Below are 15,021 nucleotides of genomic sequence, written 5' to 3' on the forward strand. Positions count from 1 at the left end.
GGAAAGCCCATGGTGATGGTGATGCCGGTCTTAGATGTTAACAGGGAACTAATGGGGGAGGAAAGCCCTGGTGATGGTGATGCCGGTCTTAGATGTTAACAAGGAACTAATGGGGGAGGAAAGCCCTGGTGATGGTGATGCCGGTCTCAGATGTTAACAGGGAACTAATGGGGGAGGAAAGCTCATGGTGATGGTGATGCCGGTCTTAGATGTTAACAGGGAACTAATGGGGGATGAAAGCCCATGGTGATGGTGATGCCCGTCTTTGATGTTAACAAGGAACTAATGGTGGAGGAAAGCCCTTGGTGATGGTGATGCCGGTCTTCGATGTTACAAGGAACTAATGGGGGAGGAAAGCCCATGGTGATGGTGACGCCGGTCTTAGATGTTAACAGGGCACTAATGGTGGAGGAAAGCCCATGGTGATGGTGATGCCGGTCTTAGATGTTAGCAAGGCACTATGGGGGGAGGAAGGTAATGGTGATGGTGATGCTGGTCTTAGATGTTAACAGGGAACTAATGGGGGAGGAAAGCCCATGGTGATGGTGATGCCGGTCTTAGATGTTAACAGGGAACTAATGGGGGAGGAAAGCCTTGGTGATGGTGATGCCGGTCTTAGATGTAAACAGGGAACTAATGGGGGAGGAAAGCCCCTGGTGATAGGGACGCCGGTCTTAGATGTTAACAGGGAACTAATGGGGGAGGAAAGCCCATGGTGATGGTGATGCCGGTCTTAGATGTTAACAGTGAACTAATGGGGGATGAAAGCCCATGGTGATGGTGATGCTGGTCTTAGATGTTAACAAGAAACTAATGGGGGAGGAAAGCCCATGGTGATGCCGGTCTTAGATGTTAACAATTAACTAATGGAGGAGGAAAGTCCATGGTGATGGTGATGCCGGTCTTAGATGTTAACAATTAACTAATGGAGGAGGAAAGTCCATGGTGATGGTGATGCCGGTCTTAGATGTTAACAGGGAACTAATGAAGGAGGAAAGCCCATGGTGATGCCGGTCTTAGATGTTAACAAGGAACTAATGGGGGAGGGATGCCCATGGTGTTGGTGATGCCGGCCTTCAAGGCTAACAAGGAACTAATTGGGGAGGAAAGCCCATGGTGATGGTGATGCCTGTCTTAGATGTTAACAGGGAACTAACGGGGGAGGAAAGCCCATGGTGATGGTGATGGTGATGCCAGTCTTAGATGTTAACAGGGAACTAATGGGGGAGGAAAGCCCATGGTGATGGTGATGCCGGTCTTAGATGTTAACAAGGCACTAATGGGGGAGGAAAGCCCATGGTGATGGTGATGCCGGTCTTAGATGTTAACAAGGCACTAATGGGGGAGGAAAGCCCATGGTGATGGTGATGCCGGTCTTAGATGTTAACAAGGAACTAATGGGGGAGGAAAGCCCATGGTGATGGTGATGCCGGTCTTAGATGTTAACAAGGAACTAATGGGGGAGGAAAGTCCATGTTGATGGTGATGCCGGTCTTAGATGTTAACAGGGAACTAATGGGGGAGGAAAGCCCATGGTGATGGTGATGCCGGTCTTAGATGTTAACAAGGAACTAATGGGGGAGGAAAGTCCATGTTGATGGTGACGCCGGTCTTAGATGTTAACAGGGAACTAATGGTGGAGGAAAGCCCATGGTGATGGTGATGACGGTCTTAGATGTTAACAGGGAACTAATGGGGGAGGAATGGCCATGGTGATGGTGATGCCGGTCTTAGATGTTAACAAGGAACTAATGCGATGAGGGGGTGTAATCCCAAGGTGATGTCGAATTTAGTTGTGTTTACAACAACCTGGCGGGATGCCCCATGTGATGTCGGTCTTTGACGTTAACAAGGAACAAATGCGGGACAAACGTGGGAGGTGATGTCCGTCTTTAACATTAACAAGGAACAAATAAGGGACAAACCAGGGAGGTGATGCCCGTCTTTGACGTTAACAAGGAACAAATGAGGGACGAACGTGGGAGGTGATGTCCGTCTTTGACGTTAACAAGGAACAAATGAGGGACGAACGTGGGAGGTGATGTCCGTCTTTGACATTAACACGGAACAAATAAGGGACAAACGTGGGAGGTGATGTCCGTCTTTGACGTTAACAAGGAACAAATGAGGGACGAACGTGGGAGGTGATGTCCGTCTTTGATGTTAACAAGGAACAAATAAGGGACGACCGTGGGAGGTGATGTCCGTCTTTGACGTTAACAAGGAACAAATGAGGGACGAACGTGGGAGGTGATGTCCGTCTTTGATGTTAACTAGGAACAAACGAGAGACGAATGTGGGAGGTGATGCCAGCCTTTGACGTTAAGAGGGAACTAATGTGGGTCGAACTTTGAAGGGGATGTTGGTGTTAGATGTAAATAATGAACTAATATAGGACGAACGTGAAAGTTTATGTTGGTCTTTGATGTAAACAAGTACTTAATTGGGTAGAAACGTACGAGGAGATATCGGTTTACAGGAACATAATGTTTGTTTGATTGTTTGTTGTTTACATCAATCTGCGCAATTACATGCATCAACCAAGTCAGCGAGCCTGACCACCCGATCCCGGAAGACCTAATGTTCACAAGGACTGAATGAGGTAGAAACGTACAAGGTGATGTCGGGTTTAGATGCTAACAAGGACCGAATGAGGTAGAAACGTACAAGGTGATGTCGGGTTTAGATGTTTACAAGAACTGAATGAGGTAGAAACGTACAAGGTGATGTCGGGTTTAGATGTTTACAAGGACTGAATGAGGTACATGTAGAAACGTACAAGGTGATGTCGGGTTTAGATGCTAACAAGGACTGAATGACGTAGAAACGTACAAGGTGATGTCGGGTTTAGATGCTAACAAGGACTGAATGAGGTAGAAACGCACAAGGTGATGTCGGGTTTAGATGCTAACAAGGACTGAATGAGGTAGAAACGTACAAGGCGATGTCGGGTTTAGATGCTAACAAGGACTGAATGAGGTAGAAACGTACAAGGTGATGTCGGGTTTAGATGCTTACAAGGACTGAATGAGGTAGAAACGTACAAGGTGATGTCGGGTTTAGATGCTAACAAGGACTGAATGAGGTAGAAACGTACAAGGTGATGTCGGGTTTAGATGTTTACAAGGACTGAATGAGGTAGAAACGTACAAGGTGATGTCGGGTTTAGATGTTTACAAGGACTGAATGAGGTAGAAACGTGCAAGGTGATGTCGGGTTTAGATGCTAACAAGGACCGAATGAGGTAGAAAGGTACAAGGTGATGTCGGGTTTAGATGCTAACAAGGACTGAATGAGGTAGGAACGTACAAGGTGATGTCGGGTTTAGATGTTTACAAGGACTGAATGAGGTAGAAACGTACAAGGTGATGTCGGGTTTAGATGCTAACAAGGACCGAGTGAGGTAGAAACGTACAAGGTGATGTCGGGTTTAGATGTTTACAAGGACTGAATGAGGTAGAAACGTACAAGGTGATGTCGGGTTTAGATGTTTACAAGGACTTAATGAGGTAGAAACGTACAAGGTGATGTCAGGTTTAGATGTTTACAAGGACTGAATGAGGTAGAAACGTACAAGGTGATGTCGGGTTTAGATGCTAACAAGGACCGAATGAGGTAGAAACGTATAAGGTGATGTCGACTTTAGATGCTAACAAAAACCTAATGAGGAAGAAACGTACAAGGTGATGTCGGGTTTAGATGCTAACAAGGACTGAATGAGGTAGAAACGTACAAGGTGGTGTCTGTTTAGATGCTAACAAAAACCTAATGAGGAAGAAACGTACAAGGTGATGTCGGGTTTAGATGCTAACAAGGACCTAATGAGGTAGAAACGTACAAGGTGATGTCGGGTTTAGATGTTTACAAGGACTGAATGAAGTAGGAACGTACAAGGTGATGTCGGGTTTAGATGTTTACAAGGACCTAATGAGGTAGAAACGTACAAAGTGATGTCAGGTTTAGATGTTTACAAGTACCTAATGAGGTAGGAACGTACAAGGTGATGTCGGGTTTAGATGCTAACAAAAACCTAATAAGGAAGAAACATACAAGGTGATGTCGGGTTTAGATGTTTACAAGGACTGAATGAAGTAGGAACGTACAAGGTGATGTCGGGTTTAGATGTTTACAAGGACTGAATGAGGTAGAAACGTACAAGGTGATGTCGGGTTTAGATGTTTACAAGGACTGAATGAGGTAGGAACGTACAAGGTGATGTCGGGTTTAGATGTTTACAAGGACCTAATGAGGTAGGAACATACAAGGTGATGTCGGGTTTAGATGTTTACAAGGACCTAATGAGGTAGGAACGTACAAGGTGATGTCGGGTTAAGATGTTTACAAGGATCTAATGAGGTAGGAACGTACAAGGTGATGTCGGGTTTAGATGCTAACAAGGACCTAATGAGGTAGGAACGTACAAGGTGATGTCGGGTTTAGATGTTTACAAGGACCTAATGAGGTAGGAACGTACAAGGTGATGTCGGGTTTAGATGCTAACAAGGACCTAATGAGGTAGGAACGTACAAGGTGATGTCGGGTTTAGATGTTTACAAGGACCTAATGAGGTAGGAACGTACAAGGTGATGTCGGGTTTAGATGTTTACAAGGACCTAATGAGGTAGGAACGTACAAGGTGATGTCGGGTTTAGATGTTTACAAGGACCTAATGAGGTAGGAACGTACAAGGTGATGTCGGGTTTAGATGTTTACAAGGACCTAATGAGGTAGGAACGTACAAGGTGATGTCGGGTTTAGATGTTTACAAGGATCTAATGAGGTAGGAACGTACAAGGTGATGTCGGGTTTAGATGCTAACAAGGACCTAATGAGGTAGGAACGTACAAGGTGATGTCGGGTTTAGATGTTTACAAGGACCTAATGAGGTTGGAACGTACAAGGTGATGTCGGGTTTAGATGCTAACAAGGACCTAATGAGGTAGGAACGTACAAGGTGATGTCGGGTTTAGATGTTTACAAGGACCTAATGAGGTAGGAACGTACAAGGTGATGTCGGGTTTAGATGTTTACAAGGACCGAATGAGGTAGAAACATACAAGGTGATGTCGGGTTTAGATGTTTACAAGGACCTAATGAGGTAGAAACGTACAAGGTGATATGCGGGGAGTGCTCATTTGATACTAACTACCATAGCTACTCTTAGGGCTGTGATCACCTACACGAGAAGAATTACGTCTCCAACATTGTTCCAAGGAATGTTTTTCAAGGACAACAGTTATTAATAATGTACAAGCAAATAGTAACATGCTAACTGTTGTATAGTTATCTCTTTATTTCGATTACTGTAGCCAATGCATCTAGTTAAACCATGAGTATTTCATTGGCAGCAAATAATTGAAGTCAAATGTCGAGTGCTGTCGGTGGCAGAGAGCGTTTAGAGTTGTGCACCACTAGCTGCTGTCTGCAAACATCACAGACTTGATCATTCGAGATATTTGGGGAAGCATCAGTTTCTAGAAGACTGGCTGGCCGCTCCAATTGTACACCCCATATTAACTTGAGGGACTGTTTAACGTTGCAGCTATTCCAGCGACTCTGGTACTAAACCGTCAGGGCACGCAGAAACCTATGATTGTTGGTTCGAATCCCGGTTTCCCCCGATTATGAGTCTATGTTTGCCAGCACCATACCCGTGCTCGTGGGTTTCACCGAACTGGTAAACGTCTGAGACCCTCATCACTTCGGGCTTTCCTCCCACATTAAGCTGAACGCCGTGTTATAACTGGAATACTGTTAAAAGCGGCGTTAAACCCAACTAACTCACTCACTCACTCACTGAACCGTCACACCGTTTATTGAAATCACGAGCAACGGCCGTGGCCTTTGATTCAAAATGACAATCAACAATTAATCACAGAGCGTGAACATCTCATCTCCATCTTGTTGGCATGCAAGGCATCACTGTGACCAATTCTGAATACAGAACGACGTAGTGGAAGGTAACTTTATTGAACACAACTTCACTGTTCATGTAAATAACATCATTCCATATCGAAACACACGAACAAACAAAAGGCTGGATATGGTTCCATATTTATAGTTATGTAAATAATAATTACACACATCATACTATATTCTACAATAGGCAATATCTTTTCAAACTAAGCTGAGGTAAAAAATGGTTTTACTTTCAAGATATTTGCACTTATATCGCGATGTGCACGCATATGTCCCGAGCTATTCCAGTTTTATAGCGCGAATTCATTAAGATGCCATGCCGCAGTTAAGCACTGGCATTGCAGCCTCAGAGACAATATACTGAATCCCAGTACTTTTCCTCGTAATGCTGAATGCTTGTGTCGAACCACCAACATTCCACAATCGGGGCAGATACTCTATCCACTTTATCACCGAGGGGAAAGATCAATGAAAGAATTGTCATACTGAATAGACAGTGTCATTAGTTACCGAAAGACCTTTGCAAAGCAAAATAGATACTAAGCATGTGACAATTTTGAGTAAATATTGCCAACGACACCAGCAAATTCCCGATTGCCTTCATCTGCAACGTCATAAACATCATCCGCTCCACCACCAGCTGTACTTCCTCTTCCATTAGATGACCCACAATGCTTGGCCATGTCTTTCAGTGGTATCTCAGAATACCATTCCAGCTCCACAACAGAGGCATCGCCCTTCTCGTCAACAGTGTCGCACACAACATCCTCTGTCTTGGTAACACTGTAAAAGTAAAAACAATGTACTTTGATGACATTAACAGTAGGCCCACCTTTACTCATATCAGCCATGCGTCCATATTTGCAAAGTTATACATGTTTAGATAATAATACTAATAATGGTGAACTATATTTGATACATGACTGATTTAATTGTAGGGGTTATTAGCTGTAAAACGACTTGATTTTTTTCGGGAATTTTCTGCCACAAAACATACATTGTTGCTGGGTTTTTGTTGTTGTAATATTTAGGCTCATATTTTTAATTAGGAAAATACAGCCAAGGACTTTTTAGCGTCCATCAAACATGCTTGTCAGGCACCCCATGTCACAGTAACCACGGATATTTAGAAGTTGGAATGCTAAGTAAAGATATATGGATGAACAACTTCTTTATTACAATTAGGAGCGGCGTTTCGGTGTAGGTTCAACTACAGAGTACAGATGACAAGTATATATATATATATATATATATATATATATATATATATATATATAAACAGGTTATGTACACAGAAGGGTAGAAAACATATTGTGTACACAGAAGGGTAGAAAACATATTGACCGTCCGGTCACGCAAGCATGCATGCACCCACCCACCTACTCACTCACTCACTCACACACTCATGCACTCACTCACTCACCTGTCCTTTCTCAAGCGGTGACGGTACTTGCAGCACACAACCAGGAAGATGACTGTCATGAAACCGAAAGCTGCTGTGGCAAGCCTTACATATAGTCCCACTTTACCACCTGACAAAGAACAATGTTGATGTGAAAGTTTGATTCATTTCCTTACATCAAGTGCGTGAAGAACAGCCAGCCACTGATAACTGATCATGTGATATTCTGAACTTGTATATTATTACTTTTACTGCAGGGATAAGACGCATGTGCTAAACATGTCAATATAATTATACTATGGATGAGGTATAAAGTAATATGAATACACGTTCGTGACTGATGACATTGACCATTGTTGTCAATATGTTCTTCACTGGTGATGTCCTTTGAATAGGTTTCTTTAAAGGGACACCTTCTCTCATGATGTTAAATACATATCATCGCGTCAAGCTATGTTAATGTTAACAAAATGGCCATGTTTGGATATATACCTAAACGCCTAAAGCATCCCTTAGGAAAGTCATGATATTACAGCCAGACGTACGAAAATATCCGATTTCTCACCACAGTCAGACCCGTAGTAGGAGTCTACACATCCAGACACACAGGAGGAGCCCAGCTGACAATATCCTCCATCACAACCACCTGGACATGCAGTACAGTTACCTCCTGGACTGTCACATGGTATGTTGCAGCCAATGCCGTGGTATCCTTGCACACACCCGTCAGTGCAGTTAGCACTACCAATGCTTGAGATCACACATGTGTTTTTCCTACAGTTCTTGCTGCAGGTAGACTTGCATTTACGTCCGTAATACCCAGTGTAACAGTCAGTGAGGCAATCCCCGGACTCTCTGTTACAGTCTGGACAGTGATAGGTTTCCTTGCACGAACTGGCTGAAAGTTATATCACAGTCGTTATTTGATGGTTTCACGCATTGGAAAATAAGTTCCCTGTTTAGCAAAACTAGGAGATACCTAAGTGACATGATTATGTATTCCTGAGCACCTACATGTATATTCTGGGGGTTCTTCCAAGGAAAGATCAACAGAACGTTAAGCACCTACAAGTATATTCTGGGGATTCTTCCTATGAAACATCAAGAGAACGTTAAGCACCTACATGTATATTCTGGGGGTTCTTCCAAGGAAAGATCAACAGAACGTTATGCACCTACATGTATATTCTGGGGATTCTCTCTATGAAAGATCAACAGAACGTTAAGCACCTACATGTATATTCTGGGGGTTCTTCCTATGAAAGATCAACAGAACGTTATGCACCTACATGTATATTCGGGGGGTTCTTCCTATGAAAGATCAACAGAACGTTATGCACCTACATGTATATTCTGGGGATTCTTCCAAGGAAACATCAACAGAACGTTAAGCACCTACATGTATATTCTGGGGGTTCTTCCTATGAAAGATCAACAGAACGTTATGCACCTACATGTATATTCTGGGGGTTCTTCCAAGGAAACATCAACAGAATGTTAAGCACCTACATGTATATTCTGGGGGTTCTTCCAAGGAAAGATCAACAGAACGTTAAGCACCTACATGTATATTCTGGGGGTTCTTCCTATGAAAGATCAACCGAACGTTATGCACCTACATGTATATTCTGGGGGTTCTTCCAAGGAAACATCAACAGAACGTTAAGTACCTACATGTATATTCTGGGGGTTCTTCCTATGAAAGATCAACCGAGCGTTATGCACCTACATGTATATTCTGGGGGTTCTTCCAAGGAAACATCAAGAGAACGTTAAGCACCTACATGTATATTCTGGGGGTTCTTCCAAGGAAAGATCAATAGAACGTTAAGCACCTGCATGTATATTCTGGGGGTTCTTCCAAGGAAAGATCAACAGAACGTTAAGCACCTGCATGTATATGGAATATAACTGATTAAACCTGAACAGCTAAATACAAAAGGATGAGACGCTAAAAAATAGCGAACACTTATACTACCTAAACAACGTTGTACTGACTTATTTGGCTTTGATACACAAGACAGTTGATATGACCTAAACAAATAAATGATAAATGTGATGGTTGTATGTAAGTGATTGAGCGAGTGAGTTTGGTTTTACGCCGCTTTTTAGCAATATTCCAGCAATATCACGGCGGGGGACACCAGAAATGGGCTTCACACATTGTTCACATGTCGGGATTCGAACCCGGGTCTTCGGCGTGACGTGCGAACGCTTTAACCACTAGGCCACCCGACCGCCCTGTATGTAAGATTAACATAGGACCTTGATGCAGATGGGATAAAGTATGAAATTATGCATGTAATATCTATTAATCATACGTCCAGTATACTCACTAGATCAGCAATATTTACAATACAATGACAACCCCCTTTCACCTCACAACACCATATTCATCAATACAATATCTAAACGGTATTCTAACGTATTGACGTAGCACTCATAGACTAAAAATTGAAGTAGGAAGACATATAAATATAGCTAGATAATTGAGAATATGAGAGCAATGTAATTTAAATGTGAGAGGAGATGAGTTTCATTTCCTGTTAGTTGGTCCTAACTGCGAGTACGAACTACATATATAGAACTGACTTTGTATGTACACCCCACTCAACATAAACCATAAATCATGTCAAACACTGATGATTGTACTCCTACAAGAAACATTGTCAATATGCATTTGTCATGCGGCGACATTAGAATATGATCTGTTAGACATATTTGCAACTACTCCCGAAAATCATGTTTTATGAGCCTGCGTCCTGTCAGTGTGGAATAAAACTTATCCCTATCGAGAGCTCTTTGATTTACCTCCAGTGGCAACTACCAAGTATGCTATCCATATCATCACCAAGGAAACCATTGTGCTGACTGAAACAGATATGAAAGTGAAACAATATTAAGTGATAATGTGAGGCAGTATTTCAGCCATTTCATAACTATCAATGTTATAAATAACAAATGCATTTAAACTATAAAAGCCTATCAACATGGGCCAGTTAAATAACAAGCATATCACAAATTGTTAATTAAAACTAGCATATACAAATGTATCACTATATTTCACAATGATAAGAAAGGGTTGTAGATCGCCAGCAACTGAAGGTACATCACCTTCCTAAAACCACGGGGACTTGCATTACTTTTGCTTCCTCTATGGACTTAAGTGACAAACATTACTCATTACTATACACAATGAAACAACAATTGTCTGATGCAACGCCTGGAGGGATCCAGTAGGAATTCAGAAATCAAAGAGTTGTGGACTTTGGCCGTCAGAAAGGCGTGCATGCTATACTCCCCACACTGCTGATAATGCTAAAAAGAGGGATTGCACACAGTTCATTGTGGAATCCAGACCATTTTAAAACCTAAATAACTTCAACATATTTATATGATCAATATTATTATCAGCAGCAGATACTTACGCTACGTTAGGACTTGATGTTTTCCGATGATTTGTGTGTAAACCATGAACCATCTGTATCATACATGTGTCACAGGGGGTTGTGATCCATGTGTTGTCACACGACCAGCAGTCTTCTTTCATACTCACATTCCGCTTCCTGTTGATAGTATTGCCTACCCCCACACGCACCATCCCCCCCCTAGACCCAACCCCCCTACATCCACCCCACTCTCATCCCCTTTTGTTACAAGGAAGACGAAAATGAAGACTGACACATATAATATTAACATCCATTGGTGATTCACATTATAATTAAAAAATAAAGGTGTCCAGTCTGAAGTTAATGAGCTGCTTCAAAATAACTTTGCACAAAACAGCTATTTCAGAAGTGTGATTGTTATATTTTAATGCAAACATCGAGGACGTTAAGACAACACCAGTTATGATTATAAAGGTTTTTGTTCGGTTTGTTGTTTAACGCCGCACTCAGCAATAGTCCAGCTATATGACGGTGGTCTGTAAATAATCGATTCTGGGCCAGACAATCCAGTGATTGACATTATGAGCATCGATCCACGGAATTGGGAAACGATGACATGCTTCAACCAAGTCAGCGAGCCTGACCACCTGATCCCGTTAGTCGCCTCTTACGACAAGCATAGTCGTCTTTTATGGCATGGCATGGGTTGCTGAAGACCTATTCTACCTCGGATCTTCACAGGTATGAACGTAGAGGAGAAACAGTCATATTTGTTTCAAAATGAACAAAGTAAGAGATATATTCTGAATATTCAGGTGACGTTTTTCAGCTAATACTTGAATAGTTTTGACAATTTGATTAATAAAACAAATATTTGACTTCTAAAAATATATGTAAACGTGTCCGAGGATATCAATATACATTAACATTTGATAGTTTCTCTGTGCTCAGGGTCACAAGAAGGGTCACGGGTTACCAAGGCGTCTAAAGCAGAATTGCGTGCCTCAGGTATGCCAGAAACCTGTAATCTTAGGTTTGAAAAGCAGATTCTCCCGGATGATGTTTCTAGGATTGTTAGCACCACCCCCGTGCCTCGTGGTAATTATGTAAGACTTCCGTCACTTCTGACGTTCACAATTGTCGATACTGTAAAATACTGTTTGATCCAGCTTTGGGGGTTGTAATGTCGGCCTGTAAACGTATGGGCCTCTCACGCCAGCAGGTCGATGCAGTAATGAGTTGTGGGGATCTGCTTCAATCATTAATTTAGAAACAGAGGGTGACCATACTCAGGTTGTTCAGGACCTCGCCAGTCGGGATGCGCTCACGTTATGTCACACAACACTTGTTCGTTGCTGCTACAAGGAAGATGTTAGCGAAAAGGTGCGCAATTCTGAGCTAGGCTAACTGGCGGAAAAAATGCCTATAACTGGCCTCATCCCTCTGTCAAAATGTCAGTCTTTTTTTCAAAGACCTCCATTTTACTCTCGATATTTATGTTGTACCTAGTTATACATTGCTGCAATTGCATGTCGATCCATAAGGTTCGTGTACACATGATTGCTGTGTCCAGGCTCATAGGGAAGTTGTAGAAAAGTACATCGGGACGTTGTATCTAGGTACACATGAATGTTGTCGTATCTAGGTATACATGAATGTTGTTGTATCTAGTTACACATGCATGTTGTTGTATCTAGGTACACATGAATGTTGTTGTATCTAGGTACACATGAATGTTGATGTATCTAGGTACACATGACTGTTGTCGTGTCTAGGTACACATGAATGTTGTCATATCTAGGTACACATGAATGTTGTTGTATCTAGGTACACATGACTGTTGTTGTATCTAGGTACACATGAATGTTGTTGTATCTAGGTACACATGACTGTTGTTGTATCTAGGTACACATGACTGTTGTTGTATCTAGGTACACATGACTGTTGTTGTATCTAGGTACACATGACTGTTGTTGTATCTAGGTACACATGACTGTTGTTGTATCTAGGTACACATGAATGTTGTTGTATCTAGGTACACATGACTGTTGTTGTATCTAGGTACACATGAATGTTGTTCTATCTAGGTACACATGAATGTTGTTGTATCTAGGTACACATGAACGTTGTTGTATCTAGGTACACATGAATGTTGTTGTATCTAGGTACACATGATTGTTGTTGTATCTAGGTACACATGAATGTTGATGTATCTAGGTACACATGACTGTTGTCGTGTCTAGGTACACATGAATGTTGTCATATCTAGGTACACATGAATGTTGTTGCATCTAGGTACACATGAATGTTGTTGTATCTAGGTACACATGAATGTTGTTGTATCTAGGTACACATGACTGTTGTTGTATCTAGGTACACATGAATGTTGTTGTATCTAGGTACACATGACTGTTGTTGTATCTAGGTACACATGAATGTTGTTGTATCTAGGTACACATGAATGTTGTTGTATCTAGGTACACATGAACGTTGTTGATTCTAGGTACACATGAATGTTGTTGTATCTAGGTACACATGAACGTTGTTGTATCTAGGTACACGTGGATGTTGTTGTATTTAGGTACAAATTAATATTGCTGGACCTTTTTTTATGAAACTCGTGAAATGTCCATAACTTACACTGATGCTTCAAATCAATGCTGTTGTACCGAGGTACGCATGCATGTTATATCTAGATTCATATGGATGTATTGTATATCGGGATGTCGTATCTAGGTACACATGAATGTCGTTGAATCTTGGTATACATGGATGTCGTTGTGTCTATATTCACATCAATATTCATGTCGCTGTGCCTATGTGCACATACATGTTCTTGTATCTAGATGAATATGGAAGTTATTGTATAAAGGTACATCGAGATGTACCGAGGTACACATGCTTGTTGTTGTCTGTAGATTCATAATACGGTTTCTTGTGCACATGGAAGCTGCATCTAGATTCATTTCCTTTGGGATGTCGTATCCAGGTAAACATGGATGGTGTTTCCTCCAGACACAAGTAGGTTTTGTTACACATATAGGAACATAGCGTCGGTGTAAGTACATACTGTGACGCTCTTTGTGTCGAGCGTCGGCGCGGGGTATTGCACACGTGGAAATAAACATGCCTCAACCTGAACTGTGTGATCTTTAGTTTTTTTTCTCGGAGCACATGGCGTATGACATAAAACAAACTGGAGTTATCTCCCTCGCCTGACAAACATTAAAAGCCCGAAGAAACTCCGGAAGTACTACTCCTGACAGGTGCACACACTCTTTACATTTAAGGTTATTGGACGGATGGGTACACCAGTAACAATACATGTCGATGTTATTGTATAAAGTCACATGTGAATGGCGTATCTAGGAACACTAGATTGTCAGATTGCCTTCGGCCCTTAGCGTACGGCAGAACTGTTGCTTTGAAATGGTACACGAACATAAGCTCATTATAATTAAGTTTTGTCAACCAACCAGTTACCTTACGCAAGTTAACTACAATAACATAGCATTACATAAAACACGTGTGTTCAGTAAGGGGAGTAGGAACACATCAGATTCCCGTTGGCATCAGAGATGCATGGAGATACAATGGTTAAAAAAACGTGGTCACTTAATTAGTTATTTTTACATATCAGATGTGTTGTTTTGGTCAGAGGAAAGTTGGGTGTAACGAGATTTACCTTAACTTACATCAAAATACTAGCTTCTGATTAATTTCATTGAAGCCCCCTCACTGTCTCCTTCAATTGACTTAGATACGACTGAGTATCATGTTTTACAGATGTAATCATCTATTTCGCGGGACGGAAACCAACGAGTCGAGGCATGCTATTTTCCCTTCATCAGGTGAAAGAAGGAATATCACCAAACTACTTCAACTGCATGAGTGGATACGCTGTTGATATGGATAATATTTCTAGATCTGGCATAGAGGTCGTTTTGAGATGATAGGGTAACTTAAACATGAAATCGTTGGTTCGTTTTGCAGAATGTCCAGGTTTGATTACTCATCGTTCATTACTAATCCTTCACCACATTTCATAGTAGGTTGGCCAAACTTGATACGATGTTGTTTAAGCTATTACAGACGTCGTTTGAGCGAGATGATAATTTGTTAAAATGAAACTATTAGTCGTTCAAACGGGTGGCGTGAATTTAACCAAGACATACAGAATACTAAACGACCTTCCATATTATACCAAGTTTATAGAACAAAACATATTGAATATTTCTGATGTCTGACGAAGGAGAGCGAGTCTGTCACTAGAACTATTCAAGAGTTTGTGCAAATCGATATTACATGACG

General features: G+C 41.6%; 1 protein-coding gene across 1 annotated transcript; it reads right to left on the reverse strand.

Annotated features, from left to right (window-relative positions):
- Positions 1–6,371: 6,371 nt before the first annotated feature.
- Positions 6,372–10,328, reverse strand: LOC139460946 (multiple epidermal growth factor-like domains protein 11). The gene is made up of 4 exons (XM_071242421.1): positions 10,133–10,328; positions 7,887–8,219; positions 7,343–7,451; positions 6,372–6,702 (listed from the first exon to the last, which is right to left on the reverse strand). The coding sequence occupies exons 1-4, from the start codon at positions 10,182–10,184 to the stop codon at positions 6,459–6,461; spliced, it is 738 nt and encodes a 245-aa protein (XP_071098522.1). The 5' UTR covers positions 10,185–10,328; the 3' UTR covers positions 6,372–6,458.
- Positions 10,329–15,021: the final 4,693 nt, after the last annotated feature.

Source organism: Haliotis cracherodii, unplaced genomic scaffold, assembly GCF_022045235.1.
Source record: "Haliotis cracherodii isolate W230 unplaced genomic scaffold, xgHalCrac1.p SCAF_14, whole genome shotgun sequence".
Taxonomy (NCBI): domain Eukaryota; kingdom Metazoa; phylum Mollusca; class Gastropoda; order Lepetellida; family Haliotidae; genus Haliotis; species Haliotis cracherodii.